The sequence below is a fragment of the Oncorhynchus mykiss genome, chromosome 9 (assembly GCF_057628025.1).
Source record: "Oncorhynchus mykiss isolate SJ-2025 chromosome 9, ASM5762802v1, whole genome shotgun sequence".
In the NCBI taxonomy this organism is placed as follows: domain Eukaryota; kingdom Metazoa; phylum Chordata; class Actinopteri; order Salmoniformes; family Salmonidae; genus Oncorhynchus; species Oncorhynchus mykiss.
The window spans coordinates 11,334,593-11,358,441 of record NC_143030.1 but is presented as its reverse complement, the minus strand read 5'-3'; the positions used below and the strand labels follow the sequence as shown (position 1 = coordinate 11,358,441).

Genomic DNA, 23,849 nt, shown 5'->3' with positions numbered 1-23,849 from the left:
GAGAGACAGGGATGAAAAGAGAGGCGGGAGGAATGGAGCGAAAGGGATGAAGAGAAATGGAGAGTGGAGGGGGAGGAATGGAGAGAGAAAGAGAGAGGGAAGCTGGGGAAGTTTTGTGCCATAAGCTTATAGTCAATTTATGTCATGTAGATATAATTCTAGGCCTACCTGTGACAAGAAATTGGTAGAGAGAGTAGCAGATATGTCCCCATCTTTCCCTCGCCTGCTAAAATGGATTTGAACTTCAGTTACGGATGACTGGGAGAGAGACCCGTTTTATTGGAAAACGGTGAGGTGCATTCTCCAGTCACGCCTTCATCCAATCAGACTACTGACTAGTTAACTAGGGAAGTCTGTTTTACTGTAACGCAGGCCTATCCCCGCCTGTCTTTTAATGACAAGATAAACAGTATAGTAAAAATACACACATTTAGACTCAATCGTAATGCTATTTATGACTAATGGTTTATAATAACGAATGAAATATATTTGGTATCCCGCTGTGACCTTTCAGTTCAGCGTGCCTCCTGCCCGCGCTCAGCTGCCTTGGCGGGAGAGCGCGAGACGTATACTTTTCAAACAATCTGAAAATAACCTCGTTATTTTAAATTAAAATTGTATATTTTTTTTTACAGCTAAAACTAATGTGTCTTTTGGCTAAATAACCAGAACATACACCAGGACAGGGAATTCAATAAGAAACACGAAAAGAAAAGTACATTTCAGAGGTAAGGTACATTTGCTAACAAGTACCTAGCTAGCTAACGTTAGCTATGAGACTGACTTGCATGTTCTCCAACTAATGTTACATTTTGTTTGGTGGGGAAAACGCTACTATGAGCTGGCTAGTAGTCTGGCGGTAGACAGTGCCCCCCAAAAGTAGTTTATTTCGTATTTCTGGACAGATAACACCGTGCTTCAGCACTCTAGCAACAGCATGACTTTGTTAAGAGTTATATAGATTCCAGTCACAAACAGATCAGAGATCTTGGCCGAGTTCAGCAGGACGTTTTTATGAACGTTCATATAGAAATAGGCTACGTAGAACATGTAGAATAATGAATCACATCAGCTCTATTCATTTCATGACATTTATATCTGCAACGTTTTGACAACTGAAGGTGGCCCTGGGGTGTAGTGGAGCTTAGCGTTACTCCCTCATCTTGACCTGGCTGTCATCTCCTAATTACAGGCCTACATCCTTCCATACCAGGCCGTTTCTATTAGCATAGCTAGCTTGCTAAATGCTTATAACAGTCTATAAGGATTTTAGTTGCGGGGGCGGCAAGGATTTTGATGGTGTGTGTAACAGCGCCCGTTTTTATCAGTCTCTTCCCTCCTAAATCTTGTATTTTGCCCTTGGATCATACTACTCATCTAATGACGCACCAATTGAAATTACCAGGCTGTGTGCGTGCGTGTGTGTGCAAGCGAGAGAGAGAGACACACACACTGTACACACACAATGTGTCCTTTTGTCATCAAGCCAGTCTTGTTGACTAGAAACGTCTGCCTGAAGGCACAGTGAGAGAGAGAGAGGATCCTTCCGTAACATGGGTATATAGAACAGGACAGATAGAACACAGAGTTCCGTTGTGAATGGAGATGGTTCTATTGATGATTCTGAAGGGTTCCGTCCCAAATGGCACCCTAATTCCCTATATAGTGCATAACTTTTAACCAGGCTACCTGGTCAAACGTAGTGCACTGAATAGGGTGCCATTTGGAATGAAAGCATAGATAACAGAATGTTCTGATCTGGCCCTATTTAAACCTCTCTGATTCTAGCTATCTCTCTATCTGACCTCAGTGTCACATAACGGTCTTGTGTTTCATCTCAAATGGCACCCTATTCCCTATTTAGTGCACTTCTTTTGACCAGCCATAACAGTCTTGTTCATTGTTGTTTGGTCACAGCTGTGAGCTAAATGAGAATCCAATAAGGGATAAGTTGTGTGCCTCTTGTGATAATCATCTAAGGATGCTAGCTCTTCCTTCTTTTCTCCTCCTCTTTGTTCCTCTTTTCCAGCTCAAAGTGTTAATCATTTGTTCAGGTGTGTGTGTGTGTGTGTGTGTGTGTGTGTGTGTGTGTGTGTGTGTGTGTGTGTGTGTGTGTGTGTGTGTTCAGCGACGATGCCTATGAATGAGGTAATGGATCGACTGACTGACTGTTGAAAACTCCCTATATGTCTCAATTACTTCACTCCCCCCCCCCCCCCCCCCCCCCCCCCTCCTGTTCTTGCTCCATCAAATGACTAACCATCGTAACTTTAGTGTGATGAAGACAGTCAGGGGGTAATTCATGTTGTCATAATGGCGGGGTTCCCCCTTCATAATGACATGGGTGAGATAGGCTACTCTCATTAACTGACTGGAGCTCTCGGGCAAGAGGGGACTTTCCCCAGGCTCACCAAACTGTAACATCCTTTTCATGATGAATGACTGCTCTCCTTCATGTACACTACCGTTCAAAAGTTTGGGGTCACTTAGAAATGTCCTTGTTTTCCATGAAAACATGCATGAAAATTAGTTGCAAAATAAATAGGAAATATAGTCGTTGACAAGGTTATACAGTGCCTTGCGAAAGTATTCAGCCCCTTTGAACTTTGCGACCTTTTGCCACATTTCAGGCTTCAAACATAAAGATATAAAACTGTATTTTTTTGTGAAGAATCAACAACAAGTGGGACACAATCATTAAGTGGAACGACATTTATTGGATATTTCAAACTTTTTTAACAAATCAAAAACTGAAAAATTGGGCATGCAAAATTATTCAGCCCTTTACTTTCAGTGCAGCAAACTCTCTCCAGAAGTTCAGTGAGGATCTCTGAATGATCCAATGTTGACCTAAATGACTAATGATGATAAATACAATCCACCTGTGTGTAATCAAGTCTCCGTATAAATGCACCTGCACTGTGATAGTCTCAGAGGTCCGTCAAAAGCGCAGAGAGCATCATGAAGAACAAGGAACACACCAGGCAGGTCCGAGATACTGTTGTGAAGAAGTTTAAAGCCGGATTTGGATACAAAAAGATTTCCCAAGCTTTAAACATCACAAGGAGCACTGTGCAAGCGATAATATTGAAATGGAAGGAGTATCAGACCACTGCAAATCTACGAAGACCTGGCCGTCCCTCTAAACTTTCAGCTCATACAAGGAGAAGACTGATCAGAGATGCAGCCAAGTGACCCATGATCACTCTGGATGAACTGCAGAGATCTACAGCTGAGGTGGGAGACTCTGTCCATAGGACAACAAGTATATTGCACAAATCTGGCCTTTATGGAAGAGTGGCAAGAAGAAAGCCATTTCTTAAAGATATCCATAAAAAGTGTCGTTTAAAGTTTGCCACAAGCCACCTGGGAGACACACCAAACATGTGGAAGAAGGTGCTCTGGTCAGATGAAACCAAAATTGAACTTTTTGGCAACAATGCAAAACGTTATGTTTGGCGTAAAAGCAACACAGCTGAACACACCATCCCCACTGTCAAACATGGTGGTGGCAGCATCATGGTTTGGGCCTGCTTTTCTTCAGCAGGGACAGGGAAGATGGTTCAAATTGATGGGAAGATGGATGGAGCCAAATACAGGACCATTCTGGAAGAAAACCTGATGGAGTCTGCAAAAGACCTGAGACTGGGACAGAGATTTGACTTCCAACAAGACAATGATCCAAAACATAAAGCAAAATCTACAATGGAATGGTTCAAAAATAAACATATCCAGGTGTTAGAATGGCCAAGTCAAAGTCCAGACCTGAATCCAATCGAGAATCTGTGGAAAGAACTGAAAACTGCTGTTCACAAATGCTCTCCATCCAACCTCACTGAGCTCGAGCTGTTTTGCAAGGAGGAATGGGAAAAAATGTCAGTCTCTCGATGTGCAAAACTGATAGAGACATACCCCAAGCGACTTACAGCTGTAATCGCAGCAAAAGGTGGCGCTACAAAGTATTAACTTAAGGGGGCTGAATAATTTTGCACGCCCAATTTTTCAGTTTTTGATTTGTTAAAAAAGTTTGAAATATCCAATAAATGTCGTTCCACTTCATGATTGTGTCCCACTTGTTGTTGATTCTTCACAAAAAAATACAGTTTTATATCTTTATGTTTGAAGCCTGAAATGTGGCAAAAGGTCGCAAAGTTCAAGGGGGCCGAATACTTTCGCAAGGCACTGTAAATATATATATTTTTTATTGAAATAATAATTGTGACCTTCAAACTTTGCTTTTGTCAAATAATCCTCCATTTGCAGCAATTACAGCCTTGCATACATTTGGCATTCTAGTTGTCAATTTGTTGAGGTAATCTGAAGAGATTTCACCCCATGCTTCCTGAAGCTCCTCCCACAAGTTGGATTGGCTTGATGGGCACTTCTTACGTACCATACGGTCAAGCTGCTCCCACAACAGCTCAATAGGGTTGAGATCCGGTGACTGTGCTGGCCACTCCATTATAGACCGAATACCAGCTGACTGCTTCTTCCCTCAGTAGTTCTTGCATCGTTTGGAGCTGTGCTTTGGTTCATTGTCCTGTTGTAGGAGGAAATTGGCTCCAATTAAGCGCCATCCACAGGGTATGGCGTGGCATTGCAAAATGGAGTTATAGCCTTCCTTCTTCAAGATCCCTTTTACCCTGTACAAATCTTCCACTTTACCAACACCAAAGCACCCCCAGACCATCACATTTCCTCCACCATGCTTTACAGATGGCGCCAAGCACTCCTCCAGCATCTTTTCATTTTTTCTGTGTCTCACGAATGTTCTTCTTTGTGATCCGAACACCTCAAACTTGTCTGTCCATCATTTTTTCCCCAATCTTCCTCTTTCCAGTGTCTGTGTTCGTTTGCCCATCTTAATCTTTTATTTTTATTGGCCAGTCTGAGAAATGGCTTTTTCTTTGCAACTCTGCCTAGAAGGCCAGCATCCCGGAGTCGCCTCTTCACTGTTGACGTTGAGACTGGTGTTTTGCGGGTACTATTTAATGAAGCTGCCAGTTGAGGGCTTATGAGGCGTCTGTTTCTCAAACTAGACACTCTAATGTACTTGTCCTCTTGCTCAGTTGTGCACCGGGGCCTCCCACTCCTCTTTCTATTCTGGTTAGGGCCAGTTTGCGTTGTTCTGTGAAGGGAGTAGTACACGGTGTTGTACGAGATTTCTTGGCAGTTTCTCGCATGGAACAACCTTCATTTTTGAGAACAAGAATAGACTAACGAGTTTCAGAAGAACGTGCTTTGTTTCTGGCCATTTTGAGCTTGTAATTGAACCCACAAATGCTGGTGCTCCAGATACTCAACTAGTCTAAAGAAGGACAGTTTTATTGCTTCTTTAATCAGGACAACAGTTTTCAGCTGTGCTAACATAATTGCAAAAGGGATTTCTAATGATCAATTAGCCTTTTAAAATGATAAACTTATTAGATTTAGGATTAGCTAACACAACGTGCCATTGGAACACAGGAGTGATGGTTGCTGATAATGGTCCTCTGTACACCTATGTAGATATTCCATAAAAAAATCTGCCGTTTCCAGCTACAATAGTCATTTACAACATTAACAATGTCTACACTGTATTTCTGATCAATTTGATGTTATTTTAATGGACAAAAAAATTTGCTAAGTGACCCCAAACTTTTCAACGGTAGTGTATATACCAAAGCAAGTGGCGGGACAGACATTTCCCTCAACAAATGAATCCCAGATTGTAGCTTTAAACAACAAATTAATCCCAGATTGTAGCTTTAAACAACAAATGATGTAATGTTTGTTTACCGTCTTCCTTCCTCCTTGTGTTTCCTTTACTATTGTTTTGTTTAGATCCTGATTCCGTCGTTGCCATGGACGCAAGGAACCGCTCTGGCCCCCCCTCCTCCTCCTTCCAGGTGTGCCGCCCCTCCTTGTTCTCACGGCAACCGCCCCGTGTTCTGATCGTGGACGCGTCACCGCCCTGGTGGTCAGAGACTGGTACTACGCTGTGTGAGGCTTTGGATAACTTCCTGACTCTGGCCTGTAGTCTGGACGGACCCTGTAGACTGCCCCTGCTTAGCCTTTACGCTCTGAGTAGACAGCATGAATGTCTGCTGCCATTCGTGGTAAGAGGGAAGGAGGGAGAGAGAAGTGTGTTGTGTTATCTCTCTCTTTTCTCTCTCTTTAAAAGATGCATGCCTGATGACTTATATGTGAGTCAGAATGGTGGCAAGGTAATGAAGTAAATAAATCATTGCGCTCTCTCTCTCTCTAACCCCCACATTATCTCTCTCCCCCTTCCTCCATGTATCTCCCCTACTTCAGCAGGTGAGGGGTAACCTGGCCCGACTGCGTTCCTGTGTGGAGGAGCTGAGGTCCATACCCGGAGAGGGGTGCGTCCGCGCACCTAGAGGGGAACTGCTCAAACAGGCTGTTTTGGACAGCCTGCAGCAGTTTAAACAGTACACGCGACACACTACCACTCCGAACCAGGCCAACAACAATGGATCTGTAGAGGTGAGTACTGAAACGAGAGCCTTTGATTAGTTGAATCAGGTCTGTTATAGCTGGGCTAGAACAAAAAACATGCACACCCTATTGGACCAGGTTTGGACCAGGTTTGAACCAGGTTTGGACCAGGTTTAAAGAACGCCTCACCTCACTGATGTGTTACAGATGATTTCATTTGGGTTACTGCTTGAAACTGGCTCCTCCTATTAGTTGTTGGGTCGCACAAGAAAACTATGAAAGGTCAAGGTTGCTAGGTCACCTGTTTATGGCAGTGTCAGGGCATTTTATGGCAGTGTCATTGCATTTTGTGGATCAAAAAGTGGCTGTGTAGGGCGTGGCTGAACATTTTAGAGTCCCCCATCTTGGCAGAGCAGATTTATCTTTGTGCATTTTTAAGCCAATTTCCTGCAATTCTATACATTTCTCCATAAAGGTGAGAGAATTTACAGTTTTAAAGCTAATTTCCTGCAATTATATGCATTCTACCAACACATAATGCTGTGTTCTTTTGCTCAAACATAATAACAAAATCAATACTACTAAATTAATTGGTTTTGGAAATTTAAATTCTCTGCTTAATATCTCTATTTTTTTTTATTTTGGTGATTGTTAGTTCTCAAAGATTATATATAAAAAAAAAAAGATATAGGTCCATTATCTTTCCTACATACGTTATATCCGGTGTTAGCCGTTCACGTTTATATTGAGTGTTTTTCCATCCCCGAAGGATATCTGTATACATATTTTTTTTTACACTCTTTGATTTAGGCTTCCTGAATTAAAAGGCTACCCCCCCCCTAAAGCGATTTTAACGGCAGAAAAAATCCCTGAGTGTAATGAATGCATTAGGACAACTAAAGGGTTATCCTATGTGTGCTATATAAATATATATAGAGAGAGAGAGAGATGGGCAGTCCTTTAGGTTTTTGAGCATTTCTCAGATTGTAGAAGCTCCGGTCAGAGCCATTAGCGTACTAGCTTCCGACCAGGCGCTGACATGAATGGACCCATTAGAACACAGAACACCATTAGAGAACACAGACACTAAACATATGGCTCTGTGTTCCATCTTAGCTCTGAAACAGACTTCCTATTTTGGCCGGTGTCCTGAATGGAATCCTATTCTCTAAATAGGCCTACACTATATCCCTCATAGGGTTCTGGTCAACAGTAGTGTACTACAGAGGAAATGTGGTACTATTTGGGATGCATTCTCGACCAGCACTGATGTCCTTCTATACAGGAAGAGAAGAAACAGGAGAAAACAACCGAATGGCCATCTTCAGGGTTCTCATTTTTTATTTTACCTATCCATATACAACAAGTCACCATAATTAATTACAGAGAGAAAAGTGGCCTGAACAAACTTCTTTCTAGCCATAAGCGGGAAGCAAGCCTTATTACTAAAATTAAAAACCCAATTTAAGCTTTTATCACAGCTTTTATCCACGACGTGAACTTTAAAAGACGACTTGTCATCCAACCAAATACCTAGGTATTTCTGGGCAGATGTAGTGCAGTATTTAGGGATACGGGCTGTTAGGACCTGGATATTTACTAGGATTATATATTATTATTTTCTGGTCCCAGTAATGTGATTTTGTGATGTTTGAACGTATTACTACTGAAAGATGTTACTCAGGGTTGAATTTAATTCATTTATCTTTTTTTTTCTTTCTCTCTCTTCTGATCTGGTGTGTAAATGTGTCAGAAAGAGATTTTAGGACTGTGTGTCATCAGATAAACCAGACAAAAAGGTGTAGTCAGGAGTTTAATAAGGGCTTTATGTTTTTTTTTGTTTCTCTCCATAAAGTAGGCCTACTGATTGTGATCTTCCATCATCAAGTCACAGACTGGCTGTCTCCAAGAAGAAGCGCTCCGTTTCAGGCTGCTGAGGGGAGGACGGCTCATAATAATGGCTGGAACGGAGCGAATGGAATGGCATCGAATCGTGTTTGATACCGTTCCACTGATTCCGCTCCAGCCGTTACCACGAGCCCGTTCCAACACCAATCTCTGCTGAGGGGAGGACGGCGCATAATAATGGCTGGAACGGAGCAAATGGAACGGCTTTAAACCGTGTGTTTGATGTGTTTGTGTTTGATACCGTTCCACTGATTCCGCTCCAGCTGTTACCACGAGCCCGTTACAACACCAATCTCTTGTGCTCCATTTCTAGAAGCTAAAGGGAAATAAACAAGGGCCCTGGCCATTTATCGTCCTTGAGATGTTAATTTGGAGTCCATCTGTGTTAAATTGAATTGATTGGACATGATTTGGAAAGGCACACACCTGTCAATATAAGGTCCCACAGTTGACAGTGGATGTCAGAGCAAAAACCAAGCCATGAGGTCAAAGGAATTATCTGTAGAGCTCAGAGACAGGATTGTGTTGAGGCACAGATCTGGGGAAGGGTACCAAAAAGTGTCTGCAGCATTGAAGGTCCCCAATAACACAGTGGCCTCCATCATTCTTAAATGGAAGAAGTTTGGAACCACCAAGACTCTTCCTAGAGCTGGCCACCTGACCAAACTGAACAATCACGGGAGAAGGGCCTTGGTCAGGGAGGTGACCAAGAACCAGATGGTCACTCTGACAGAGTTCCTTTGTGGAGATGGGATCACCTTTCAGAAGGACAATCATCTCTACAGCACTCCACCAATCAGGCCTTTATGGTAGAGTGGCCAGATGGAAGCCACTCCTCAGTAAAAGGCACATGACAGACCACTTGGAGTTTGCCAAAAGGCACCTAAAGGACTCTCAGACCATGAGAAACAAGATTCTCTGGTCTGATGAAACCAAGATGGAACTCTTTGGCCTGAATGCCAAGCGTCACGTCTGGAAGAAACCTGGCATCATCCCTACGGTGAAGCATGGTGGTGGCAGCATCATGCTGTGGGGATGTTTTTCAGCGGAAGGGACTGGGAGACTGGTCAGAAAAATGAAAGATGAAAGGAGCAAAGTACAGAGATCCTTCATGAAAACCTGCTCCAGAGCGCTCAGGACCTCAGACTGGGGAAAAGGTTAACTTTCAAACAGGACAACAACCCTAAGCACACAGCCAAGACAACGCAGGAGTGAATTTGGGACAAGTCTCTGAATGTCCTTGAGTGGCCCCAGCCAGAGCCTGGACTTGAGCCTGATCGAACATCTCTGGAGAGACCTGAAAATAGCTGTGCAGCACCGCTCCCCATCCAACCTGACAGAGCTTGAGAGGATCTGCTGAGAAGAATGGAAGAAACTCTCCAAATACAGGTGTGCCAAGCTTGTAGCGTTATAGCCAAGGAGACTTGATGCTGTAATCGCTGCCAAAGGTGCTTCAACAAATGACTAAAGGGTCTGAATACTTATGTAAATGGGATATTTATTTTTTTAAATTTATTAACTTGCTAAAATTCTGAACCTGTTTTTGCTTTGTCATTATGGGGTATTGTGATGTCATTATGGGGTATTGTGATGTCATTATGGGGTATTGTGATGTCATTATGGGGTATTGTGATGTCATTATGGGTTATTGTAATGTCATTATGGGGTATTGTGATGTCATTATGGGGTATTGTGATGTCATTATGCGGTATTGTGTAGATTGATGAGGGAAAAAACTATTTAATCCATTTTAGAATAAAGCTCTAACGTAAACAAAAGGTGGAAAAAGTCAATGGGTCTGAATATTTTCAGAATGTCCCAAGGACACGTTGCTCCATCTGGGGATCTCCAGGTGTATTGTAGAAAGGTTGTAGATTAGACAGACACACTCTCTCCATCAAACGACTTGTAGTCAGTCAGACAGACACACTCTCTCCATCAAACGACTTGTAGTCTTGACTCATTGAATGGGTGACTGACACGGAGTGGACAAGAACACCCTCCACCCCCCAGTGGTGCACTGAGAACAGCCTCCATTCGTCGGGACATGGACTCTACAATGTGTGGAGAGCGTTCCACAGGGATACTGGACCATGTGGACTCTACAAGGTGTGGAGAGCGTTCCACAGGGATTCTGGTCCATGTGGACTCTGCAAGGTGTGGAGAGCGTTCCACAGGGATGCTGGTCCATGTGGACTCTACAAGGTGTGGAGAGCGTTCCACAGGGATGCTGGTCCATGTGGACTCTACAAGGTGTGGAGAGCGTTCCACAGGGATACTGGACCATGTGGACTCTACAAGGTGTGGAGAGCGTTCCACAGGGATACTGGACCATGTGGACTCTACAAGGTGTGGAGAGCGTTCCACAGGGATGCTGGTCCATGTGGACTCTACAAGGTGTGGAGAGCGTTCCACAGGGATGCTGGACCATGTGGACTCTACAAGGTGTGGAGAGCGTTCCACAGGGAGGCTGGACCATGTGGACTCTACAAGGTGTGGAGAGCGTTCCACAGGGATGCTGGTCCATGTGGACTCTACAAGGTGTGGAGAGCGTTCCACAGGGATGCTGGACCATGTTGACTCTAGAAGGTGTGGAGAGCGTTCCACAGGGAGGCTGGACCATGTGGACTCTACAAGGTGTGGAGAGCGTTCCACAGGGATACTGGACCATGTGGACTCTACAAGGTGTGGAGAGCGTTCCACAGGGATGCTGGACCATGTGGACTCTACAAGGTGTGGAGAGCGTTCCACAGGGATACTGGACCATGTGGACTCTACAAGGTGTGGAGAGCGTTCCACAGGGATACTGGACCATGTGGACTCTGCAAGGTGTGGAGAGCGTTCCACAGGGATGCTGGACCATGTGGACTCTACAAGGTGTGGAGAGCGTTCCACAGGGATACTGGACCATGTGGACTCTACAAGGTGTGGAGAGCGTTCCACAGGGATACTGGACCATGTGGACTCTGCAAGGTGTGGAGAGCGTTCCACAGGGATGCTGGACCATGTGGACTCTACAAGGTGTGGAGAGCGTTCCACAGGGATACTGGACCATGTGGACTCTGCAAGGTGTGGAGAGCGTTCCACAGGGATACTGGTCCATGTGGACTCTACAAGGTGTGGAGAGCGTTCCACAGGGATGCTGGTCCATGTGGACTCTACAAGGTGTGGAGAGCGTTCCACAGGGATGCTGGACCATGTGGACTCTACAAGGTGTGGAGAGCGTTCCACAGGGATACTGGACCATGTGGACTCTGCAAGGTGTGGAGAGCGTTCCACAGGGATGCTGGTCCATGTGGACTCTGCAAGGTGTGGAGAGCGTTCCACAGGGATACTGGACCATGTGGACTCTGCAAGGTGTGGAGAGCGTTCCACAGGGATGCTGGTCCATGTGGACTCTGCAAGGTGTGGAGAGCGTTCCACAGGGATGCTGGTCCATGTGGACCCTACAAGGTGTGGAGAGCGTTCCACAGGGATACTGGACCATGTGGACTCTGCAAGGTGTGGAGAGCGTTCCACAGGGATTCTGGTCCATGTGGACTCTGCAAGGTGTGGAGAGCGTTCCACAGGGATGCTGGACCATGTGGACTCTACAAGGTGTGGAGAGCGTTCCACAGGGATACTGGACCATGTGGACTCTACAAGGTGTGGAGAGCGTTCCACAGGGATGCTGGACCATGTGGACTCTACAAGGTGTGGAAAGTGTTCCACAGGGAGGCTGGACCATGTGGACTCTACAAGGTGTGGAGAGCGTTCCACAGGGATACTGGACCATGTGGACTCTGCAAGGTGTGGAGAGCGTTCCACAGGGATTCTGGACCATGTGGACTCTACAAGGTGTGGAGAGCGTTCCACAGGGATACTGGACCATGTGGACTCTGCAAGGTGTGGAGAGCGTTCCACAGGGATGCTGGTCCATGTGGACTCTGCAAGGTGTGGAGAGCGTTCCACAGGGATACTGGACCATGTGGACTCCAACAGTTATATCAAGGTGGCTGGATGTCCTTTGGGGTGGTGGACCTTTCTTTATACACACAGGAAACTGTTGAGCTTGAAAAACCCAGCAGTGTTGCAGCTCTTAACACCAGCTGGTGCGCCTGGCACCTACTGCCATATCCTGTTCAAACGCACTTCGTTCTCTTTGTCTTTCCCATTTTCCCTCTGAATGGCACACAAACACAATCCATGTATCAATTGTCTGAAGGCTTAAAAATCTTCTCCTCCTCTTCATCAGCACTGACTGAAGTGGATTTAACAAGTGACATCAATAAGGGTTCATAGCTTTCACCTGGATTCACCTGGTCCGTCTGTCCTGGAAAGTGTTCATAATGTTTTGTACACTAAGTGGTTTGATTGACGTATTGACTCATTGATCTCCCATTGGCTTCCAGGTAACCGTGGTGACGAGCCAGCCAGGGCGTGGCGTGGTGAGGCAGTTGGAGGCGGGCTTAAAGGACACTGACTTGGTGTCTCTACGACGCCTACTAGTGGTCCACGTCAGTACTGCAGGTAGGAGAGGCCTCTCTGTCTTTCTAGTGGGGTGGAGCTGGGACGGACTTCTGTTCTACATGTCAGAGAAGTATTTTTTTTGTTCTGCTTAGCGTATTTCTATCTGAACGTAACAACAACACTGTTGCGTGCTGCTGAACATACCGCGGGGGAAGGGTTCAGCTGGTCCAGAGGTATTTGAACCGGTCCCTTTCGTAACTTCAATAATACTTCCGTACCATTGTGCGTATGTGTGTGTGTATGTCTCTACCACCGATTGTTATTGGTTATCGGTATTAATATAAGTTAGTAGCATTAGGCAAGCCAGAAGTACATCATAATAATTAAACATAATAATTACTGCAGGGAGAGAGGAGACTGACTGCTGCGGGCAGGACACACCCTCACCCGAGACTGCAGAGGAGACTGAAGGTAGGAATAGACACACACACACACACACAGACACACAGACACAGACTAGATACACCTTTATGCAGTGATGTACATGCACAAATACACACCGTAGAACTTAAAACAGAAACACTCTTCAGAACTCTTTTCTACAAGGTGTCCCCCCTCTCTCCCTCCTCTGTCCCCCCTCTCTCCCTCCTCTGTCCCCCCTCTCTACCTCCTCTCTCCCTCCTCTCTGCACTCTCTCTCCCTCCTCTCTGCCCTCTCTCTCCCTCCTCTCTGCACTCTCTTTCCCTCCTCTTTCCCCCCTCTCTCCCTCTTCTCTGCCCTCTCTTTCCCTCCTCTGTCCCTCCTCTGTCCCCCCTCTCTCCCCCCTCTCTCCCTCCTCTTTCTTGATTATACTCATTAGGGTGTTGTGGTGGTAACTCACTCTGGTGAGCTATTTTCGAGTTGAGACCATGGCTTCACCCCAAATGGTAGCCTATTCCCTATGTAGTGCACTACTTTTAACCAGGGCTCATAGGACTCTGGTCAAAAGAAGTGCACTACATAGGGAAAAGGGTGCCATTTGGGACTCGGAGCCATAGAGAAATCCATAATGTACATCCTTTTGAGAAAACCCAGCCATTAACTGTGCAACTTATGTTAACCCAAACACCATGAAATACAGCATATGAACCAAACACAAGTAGATGTTGTAGACACTCGTTTTGTAGTTACCGGAAAAGTCTAGGAGTGCGGAAGCATCGAAGTTTAAGGGCCGTGTGTGTGTGTGTGTGTGTGTGTGTGTGTGTGTGTGTGTGTGTGTGTGTGTGTGTGTGTGTGTGTGTGTGTGTGTGTGTGTGTGTGTGTGTGTGTGTGTGTGTGTAAGGATAAGTACAGTGTTGAGTATGGGAGAGTTGACAGAACCAATAAATTACTTAGCTGTTTAGGACCACACGAACACAACATGATGTCATCGTAGTGGCGTCAAACCCCAGTGTGTGTGTGTGTGTGCGTGTGTGTTCTCCAGTTCTACTGCTCTAAGTAAAGTATCCAGGCGGTATATCACTGAGGGAGAGATTCTATATTATGAAAATATTTACCCACGTAGATATATCCATGTATTTTATACTCATATATACTTATCCCATTCCTTTACTAGATTGTGTGTATTAGGTTTTGTTGTGGAATTGTTAGATATGACCTGTTAGACACTGCTGCACTGTCGGATCTAGAAGCACAAGCATTTCGCTACACTCACAATAACATCTGCTAACCATGTAACCAATAACATCTGCTAACCATGTAACCAATAACATCTGCTAACCATGTAACCAATAACATCTGCTAACCATGTAACCAATAACATCTGCTAACCATGTGACCAATAACATCTGCTAACCATGTGTATGTGACCAATAAAATGTGATTTTAATTTTAGATAAATAGTTAGGGGGGAAATTAAAACTGTATTAAATAGAAAACATGTGCCAAAAGTACACCGATTGATAGTTAACCGTGTGAAGGCTGAGTCAACTTAAATACTAGATTGTTACCCGTCTAAGCCTCATAGATAGACAGTTAACGTTGTACATTTTATTTCACATTTATTGTAGCAGGAAGTCATATTGGTGTATTTTAGCAGTAGTGTAAATACAGTCATAGGCTGAGTGAACTTTGATACATACAGTGTCTAATGTCCGTCCGTATGTTACAGTATTGTTGGGATTTGGGTTCTGGAATGCATGCAGTATCTAATGTTAGTCTGGAGTAGATACAGTCTCTAATGTTAGTGAATGGTAGTGGGGAATGGTAGTGGGGAATGGTAGTGGGGAATGGTAGTGTTGAATGGTAGTGGGGAATGGTAGTGCTGAATGGTAGTGCGGAATGGTAGTGGGGAATGGTAATGCTGAATGGTAATGCTGAATTGTAGTGCTGAATGGTAGTGGGGAATGGTAGTGGGGAATGGTAATTGTGTCGGTGGGTGAGGTGGTGGTTTAAGAGTGTTGGAATCTTGGAATTGGAATGTTTGTGTTTCTACAGATGTGTCTCTCTAGTTTCCCTGAGACCTGTCCTATTTACAGTTGAAGTCGGAAGTTTACATACACTTAGGTTGGAGTCATTAAAACTTGTTTTTCAACCACTCCACAAATTTCTTGTTAACAAACTAAAGTTTTGGCAAGTCGGTTAGGACATCTACTTTGTGCATGACACAAGTAATTTTTCCAACAATTGTTTACAGACAGATTATTTCACTTATAATTCACTGTGTCACAATTCCAGTGGGTCAGAAGTTTACATACACTAAGTAGACTGTGCCTTTAAACAGCTTGGAAATTTCCCGAAAATGATGTCATGGCTTTAGAAGCTTCTGATAGGCTAATTGACATAATTTGAGTCAATTGGAGGTGTACCTCTGGATGTATTTCAAGGCCTACCTTCAAACTCTGTGCCTCTTTGCTTGACATCATGGGACAATCAAAAGAAATCAGCCAAGACCTCAGAAATAAAATTGTAGACCTCCACAAGTCTGGTTCATCCTTGGGAGCAATTTCAAAATGCCTGAAAGTACCACGTTCATCTGTGCAAACAATAGTACGCAAGTATAAATACCATGGGACCATGCAGTCGACATACCGCTCAGGAAGGAGACACGTTCTGTCTCCTAGAGATGAACGTACTTTGGTGCGAAAAGTGCAAATCAATCCCAGAACAACAGCAAAGGACCTTGTGACGATGCTGGAGGACACAGGAACAAAAGTATCTATATCCACATTAAAACGAGTCCTATATCGACATAACCTGAAATGCCATTCAGCAAGGAAGAAGCCACTGCTCAAAAAAAACCATAAAAAAGTCTGACTACGGTTTGCAACTGAACATGGGGACAAAGATCGTACTTTTTGGAGAAATGTCCTCTGGTCTTTTGAAACAAAAATAGAACTGTTTGGCCGTAATGACCATCGTTATGTTTGGAGGGAAAAGGGGGATGCTTGCAAGCCGAAGAACACCATCCCAACCGTGTAGCACTGGGGTGGCAGCATCATATTGTGGGGTTGCTTTGCTGCAGGATGGACTGGTGCACTTCACAAAATAGATAAATTATGTGGATATATTGAAGCAACAGCTCAAGACATCAGTCAGGAAGTTAAAACTTGGTCGCAAATGGGTCTTCCAAATAGACAATGACCCCAAGCATACTTCCAAAGTTGTGGCAAAATGGCTTAAGTACAACAAAGTCAAGATATTGGAGTGACCTTCACAAAGCCCTGACCTCAACTCTATAGAAAATGTGTGGGCAGAACTGAAAAAGCGTGCACGAGCAAGGAGGCCCACAAACCTGACTCAGTTACACCAGCTCTGTCAGGAGGAATGGGCCAAAATTCACCCAACTTATTGTGGGAAGCTTGTGGAAGGCTACCTGAAACATTTGACCCAAGTTAAACAATTGAAAGGCAATGCTACCAAATACTAATTGAGTGTATGTAAACTTCTGACCCACTGGGAATGTGATGAAAGAAATAGAAGCTGAAATAAATCATTCTCTCTACTATTATTCTGACATTTCACATTCTTAAAATAAAGTGGTGATCCTAAAACAGGGGAGTTTTACTAGGATTAAATGTCAGGAATTGTGAAAAACTTGAGTTTAAATGTATTTGACTAAGGTGTATGTAAACTTCTGACTTCAATTGTATGTATCTTAGTGTTTGTGTATGTTAGCTAGGTAACATATTACAATATAGTTGAACTGGGTGGAGTAGTGCACATTTTCCCTTTCAAAGTTAATATAGAACAATCTCTTTCCCTCACACTCTCTCTCTCGCTCTCTCTCGCTCTCTCTCGCACTCTCTCGCTCTCGCGCTCTCTCTCTCTCTCTCTCTCTTTCTGTCTCTCGCTCTCTCTCTCTCTATCTCTCTTTCTGTCTCTCTCTCTCTCTCTCTTTCTGTCTCTCGCTCTCTCTCTCTCTATCTCTCTTTCTGTCTCTCTCTCTCTCTCTCTTTCTGTCTCTCGCTCTCTCTCTCTCTATCTCTCTTTCTGTCTCTCTCTCTCTCTCTCTCTCTCTCTCTTTCTGTCTCTCGCTCTCTCTCTCTCTATCTCTCTTTCTGTCTCTCTCTCTCTCTCTCTCTTTCTGTCTCTCGCTCTCTCTCTCTATCTCTCTTTCTGTCTCTCTCTGTTTCTCTCTCTCTCTCCCTCTCTCTCTCTGTCTCTCTCTCTGTCTGTCTCGCTCTCTCTCTTTCTCTCTCTCTTTCTCCTTTTCTCATGAAAGGAGTTTTCAACTTTCTTGGCGAAGAAGTGGATGGATATTGCATAACTGTAGACAAAGATCAGCATCCCAAATGTCATCCTATCTCCTATGTAGTGCACTACTTTTGCCCAGGCTTAGAGTGCCATTTGGGACTAATCCAAAGAAACAAAAAAATCTAATCAGTGAACTTCTTTTGTTTGAATTTAACATTGTACTCTATGTATTAAATCACTGCCCTGAGTCTGACACCTCTCAACCACTAACATGGACAGACGACCTCTAACATGGACAGACGACCTCTAACACGGACAGACGACCTCTAACATGGACAGACGACCTCTAACATGGACAGACGACCTCTAACACTGACAGACGACCTCAGGTCCACACAGGTGTGCACTAATATCAGTGAGAGGTTTCACAAGCCTCCTATTGTTCATAAAGTGTGCGTGTGTCGCCAAGCTAACGCCTAGATAAGCATCCTGTTTTTACTCTGACTCAAGTGCTGCAGAGAGAGAGAGAGACAAGTGAGAGAGAGCGAGAGAGAGAGAGATAGAGGAGAGAGACGAGTGAGAGAGCGAGAGAGAGACAAGTGAGAGACAAGTGAGAGCGAGAGAGAGACAAGTGAGAGAGCGAGAGAGCGAGAGAGAGTGTGAGTGTGTGTCCTCTCTCTCTCACTTGCCTCTCTCTCGCTCTCACTTGTCTCTCACTCTCACTTGTCTCTCTCTCGCTCTCTCACTTGTCTCTCTCCTCTCTCTCTCTCTCTCTCTCTCGTCTCTCACTTGTCTCTCTCTCTCTCACTTTCTCTCTCTCTCTCTCTCTCTCACTTGTCCTCTCTCTCTCTCTCTCTCTCGCTCTCTCTCACTTGTCTCTCTCTCTCTCACTTGTCTCTCTCTCTTTCTCTCTCTCTCTCTCTCTTTTTCTTTCTCTCACTTGTCTCTACCTCTCTCGCTCTCTCTCTCTCGTCTCTCTCTCTTGTCTCTCTCACTTTCTCTCACTTTCTCTCTCTCTCTCTCTCTCTCTCTCACTTGTCTCTCTCTCTCTCTCTCTCTCTCTCACTTGTCTCTCTCTCTCACTTGTCTCTCTCTCTCTCTCTCACTTGTCTCTCTCTCTCTCTCTCACGTGTCTCTCTCACGTGTCTCTCTCTCTCACTTGTCTCTCTCTCTCTCTCTCTCTCTTGTCTCTCTCTCTCTTGTCTCTCTCTCTCTCTCTCTCTCTCCCCTTGTTGATCAGTAGAAACACAGATAACCCGTCTCCATTCCTCTCCAGTATCTCACGGCAGTTTTGGAGGTGATGGTAATAGCCGTTTTCTTTTCTGTTATTTGTAGGTAGATTTAGGGCAGGGTGGCTGGCAGGGGGTTGAGTAGACTGACGCCTGTGGCTTTTCTCTCGGCCCTCTCTCTATCGCTCGGCCTGAGTGGGGTTGTCAAGGAGACCGGCTGCTTGGAGGTAGTTGCCGGGGGTAACATGGGGATGTGAAAAGGACGGATGACTGGTAATATTTCACTGGGTGGCAAGGGGAGAGATGAGTGACACACACACACACACACACACATACACTGCAACACATGCACACGCACACATACCAGCAATCAGAGGCCCGGCAGGCGTACAGAAAGCTGGCAGCCTATCGGCTCTTCAAATTAGTAAAACTCTAAATTCTCAGTTGTGCTAATGGGTGGTGTGTGTGTCTGCATGTTTGTGTCAGAAATGTGTCTCTGTGGTTGTGTTTCCAGCCAAACTCCGTCAATAAATCTTACTAACTCCCTACCGTAAATTTGCACACACTCATACACGTCACTAAGGATTCCAGACAAGCTAGACAGACACTACAGGATACATATAGATTCCTCTAAACACAAGTCTGGAGTCTGTTCCGTTTGTTTTAGAACTGAGAGTCCGAGAGAGAGAGACTTGAGAGTAGTTATTTGGCGACGAGAGGACACTCACACACTCACACAGAGTGATGGATAGCTCCTGTCTGACTGTCTCCCTACGAGCTCCGGGAACACCTGGCACTCTGTTTGTCTCTCTATCTCTCTCACACTCTGCCCCTCCCTCTCTCTTTTACATCATCTCTCTCTCTCTCTCTCTCTTTCCCTCTCTCCCTCATCTCTCTCCTCTTTCTCTCATCTCTCTCCTCTTTCCCTCTCTCTCTCTCCTCTTTCCCTCTCTCTCTCTCCTCTTTCCCTCTCTCTCTCTCTCTCTCTCTCTCTCTCTCTCTCATCTCTCTCTTTCCCTCTCTCTCTCTCCTCTTTCCCTCTCTCTCTCTCCTCTTTCCCTCTCTCTCTTTCCCTCTCTCTCTCTCCTCTTTCCCTCTCTCTCTTTCCCTCTCTCTCTCTCTCTATGCTTAATTTATTAGGTCATCCAAGGTGTGCCAGAGATTTTTTTCTCAACAAATGATCTCAGTTCAGCTGTCCCTAGCTGACCTGTGCTAAACCAGTAAGAACCCCACGACCAAAACTGTCCTTAGATCAGCTGTAAGAAGTGATTTAGACTTCCTTATTTTAAGGTATACCGGTATGGATCCACATACCGTTATAGAATTTTACAATACCGTCTATAATTATATTTTGATATGGTGCTAAATGAATTAAAAGTTCTACAAGTTGGACTTCTCCACTGTCACTGCCACTGTCCTAGTTTGGTTGAGTAGAAAACCATCAGAATGGAGAAAGCACATTGATACTTGAAGGGTTCTTTGGCTGTCCCCATAGGAGAGACCTTTTTGTTTTCCAGGTAGAACCCTTTAGGGTTCCATGTAGAACTCTCTGTGGAAAGGGTTTTCCGTGGAACGCAAAAATGGTTATTTTCTTCAACCTAGAACCAAAAAGGGTTCTTCAACCTGGAACCAAAAAGGGTTCTTCAACCTGGAACCAAAAAAGGGTTCTTCAACCTAGAACCCAACAGGGTTCTTCAACCTGGAACCAAAAAAGGGTTCTTCAACCTGGAACCAAAAAAGGGTTCTTCAACCTAGAACCCAACAGGGTTCTTCAACCTAGAACCCAACAGGGTTCTTCAACCTGGAACCAAAAAAGGGTTCTTCAACCTAGAACCAAAAAAGGGTTCTTCAACCTAGAACCCAACAGGGTTCTTCAACCTGGAACCAAAAAGGGTTATTCAAATGGTTAGTCCTTTAGGTTCTAGATGGCACCTTTTTTTCTAAGAGCGAAGGGGTCATGCAGTACTCATAAACATATCTATAACAGTCAGACTCTGTGTCTGTCCACTGACGTAGAGAGGTTAGAGACCAAGGATCAGGGGTCGAATGACAAATCAGAGGCCCAGACAGCGTCTCCATAGGACTTCCTCATCACCACACAAAAACACACACACACCACACACACACACACACACACACACACACACACACACGCAAAACAACCAACTTTTTTAATTTTGCAGTGAAATAAATCAAAGCTAAGTGACTGTGTTATCCTCGGAGACAAAGACAAGTCTTATCTGACTTTGGAGCCGTTATCAGTCTCATATCGTTTCTTATCACTAGTTTGGAACTCTGAGGTAACGAGGTAAAGTGCTTTTGGTTGTCAGATAAGCAAAAAACTAAGTTCACAGTGAGTGTTTTAACAGTGTCTCAAAAGAGCGGGTACTCAATGTTCGATTTCCGATATTAGATGGATAGATAGTGTTATGGCAACATGAACGAGGGATGTGAAGAGAGAAAGAGAAAGGATGAAAAGAGATGGATGGTGGTAGTTTCTGAAGAAAGTATTACAGGGAGGGAACGAGAGAGAGACTAAAAGATACCTTGTTCCAAAATGCAACAAGATCACACAGGATGTGCTATAGAGATGTGTAAACAACACCATCTCTGTCTCTATATAGAGAGTAGTAAACAACACCATCTCTGTCTCTATATAGAGAGGAGTAAACAACACTATCTCTGTCACTATAGAGATGTGTAAACAACACCATCTCTGTTTCTATAGAGAGGAGTAAACAACACCATCTGTCTCTATAGAGAGGAGTAAACAACACCATCTCTGTCTCTATAGAGAGGAGTAAACAACACCATCTCTGTCTCTATATAGAGAGGAGTAAACAACACTATCTCTGTCACTATAGAGATGTGTAAACAACACCATATCTGTCTCTATAGAGAGGAGTAAACAACACCATCTGTCTCTATAGAGAGGAGTAAACAACACCATCTCTGTCTCTATATAGAGAGGAGTAAACAACACCATCTCTGTCTCTATAGAGAGGAGTAAACAACACCATCTCTGTCTCTATATAGAGAGGAGTAAACAACACCATCTCTGTCTCTAGAGAGGAGTAAACAACACCATCTCCGTCTCTATAGAGAGGAGTAAACAACAACATCTCTGTCTCTATATAGAGAGGAGTAAACAACACCATCTCTGTCTCTATATAGAGAGGAGTAAACAACACCATCTGTCTCTATAGAGAGGAGTAAACAACACCATCTCTGTCTCTATATAGAGAGGAGTAAACAACACCATCTCTGTCTCTATAGAGAGGAGTAAACAACACCATCTCTGTCTCTATATAGAGAGGAGTAAACAACACCATCTCTGTCTCTATAGAGAGGAGTAAACAACACCATCTCTGTCTCTATAGAGAGGAGTAAACAACACCATCTCTGTCTCTATAGAGAGGAGTAAACAACACCATCTGTCTCTATAGAGAGGAGTAAACAACACCATCTGTCTCTATAGAGAGGAGTAAACAACACCATCTGTCTCTATAGAGAGGAGTAAACAACACCATCTCTGTCTCTATAGAGAGGTGTAAACAACAACATCTCTGTCTCTATATAGAGAGGAGTAAACAACACCATCTCTGTCTCTATATAGAGAGGAGTAAACAACACCATCTCTGTCTCTATAGAGAGGAGTAAACAACACCATCTCTGTCTCTATAGAGAGGAGTAAACAACACCATCTCTGTTTCTATAGAGAGGAGTAAACAACACCATCTCTGTCTCTATAGAGAGGAGTAAACAACAACATCTCTGTCTCTATAGAGAGGAGTAAACAACACCATCTCTGTCTCTATATAGAGAGGAGTAAACAACACCATCTGTCTCTATAGAGAGGAGTAAACAACACCATCTGTCTCTATAGAGAGGAGTAAACAACACCATCTGTCTCTATAGAGAGGAGTAAACAACACCATCTGTCTCTATAGAGAGGAGTAAACAACACCATCTGTCTCTATAGAGAGGAGTAAACAACACCATATGTCTCTATAGAGAGGAGTAAACAACAACATCTCTGTCTCTATAGAGAGGAGTAAACAACACCATCTCTGTCTCTATATAGAGAGGAGTAAACAACACCATCTGTCTCTATAGAGAGGAGTAAACAACACCATCTGTCTCTATAGAGAGGAGTAAACAACACCATCTGTCTCTATAGAGAGGAGTAAACAACACCATCTCTCTCTATATAGAGAGGAGTAAACAACACTATCTCTGTCTCTATAGAGATGTGTAAACAACACCATCTCTGTCTCTATAGAGAGAGGCGTAAACAACACCATCTCTGTCTCTATAGAGAGGAGTAAACAACACCATCTCTGTCTCTATAGAGAGGAGTAAACAACACCATCTCTGTCTCTATATAGAGAGGAGTAAACAACACCATCTCTGTCTCTATAGAGAGGAGTAAACAACACCATCTCTGTCTCTATAGAGAGGAGTAAACAACACCATCTCTGTTTCTATAGAGAGGAGTAAACAACACCATCTGTCTCTATAGAGAGGAGTAAACAACACCATCTGTCTCTATAGAGAGGAGTAAACAACACCATCTGTCTCTATAGAGAGGAGTAAACAACACCATCTGTCTCTATAGAGAGGAGTAAACAACACCATCTCTGTCTCTATAGAGAGGAGTAAACAACAACATCTCTGTCTCTATATAGAGAGGAGTAAACAACACCATCTCTGTCTCTATAGAGAGGAGTAAACAACACCATCTCTGTTTCTATAGAGAGGAGTAAACAACACCATCTGTCTCTATAGAGAGGAGTAAACAACACCATCTCTGTTTCTATAGAGAGGAGTAAACAACACCATCTGTCTCTATAGAGAGGAGTAAACAACACCATCTCTGTCTCTATAGAGAGAGGAGTAAACAACAACATCTCTGTCTCTATATAGAGAGGAGTAAACAACACCATCTCTGTCTCTATATAGAGAGGAGTAAACAACACTATCTCTGTCTCTATAGAGAGGAGTAAACAACACCATCTCTGTCTCTATAGAGAGGAGTAAACAACACCATCTGTCTCTATAGAGAGGAGTAAACAACACCATCTGTCTCTATAGAGAGGAGTAAACAACACCATCTCTGTCTCTCTTTCTCTCTCTCTTAACCTCTCC

At 44.1% G+C, this 23,849-nt stretch overlaps 1 protein-coding gene across 1 annotated transcript in view; it reads left to right on the top strand.

The window, feature by feature from the left end:
* Nucleotides 1-521: 521 nt before the first annotated feature.
* Nucleotides 522-23,849, top strand: part of m1ap (meiosis 1 associated protein) — a 59,546-nt gene continuing 36,218 nt past the window's right edge. The window contains exons 1-5 of the mRNA XM_036987250.2: nt 522-728; nt 5,824-6,098; nt 6,298-6,489; nt 12,741-12,858; nt 13,204-13,269. Of these exons, the coding sequence (XP_036843145.2) occupies nt 5,844-6,098; nt 6,298-6,489; nt 12,741-12,858; nt 13,204-13,269 (631 nt within the window). The 5' untranslated portion in view covers nt 522-728; nt 5,824-5,843. The remainder of the gene's footprint in view (nt 729-5,823; nt 6,099-6,297; nt 6,490-12,740; nt 12,859-13,203; nt 13,270-23,849) is intronic.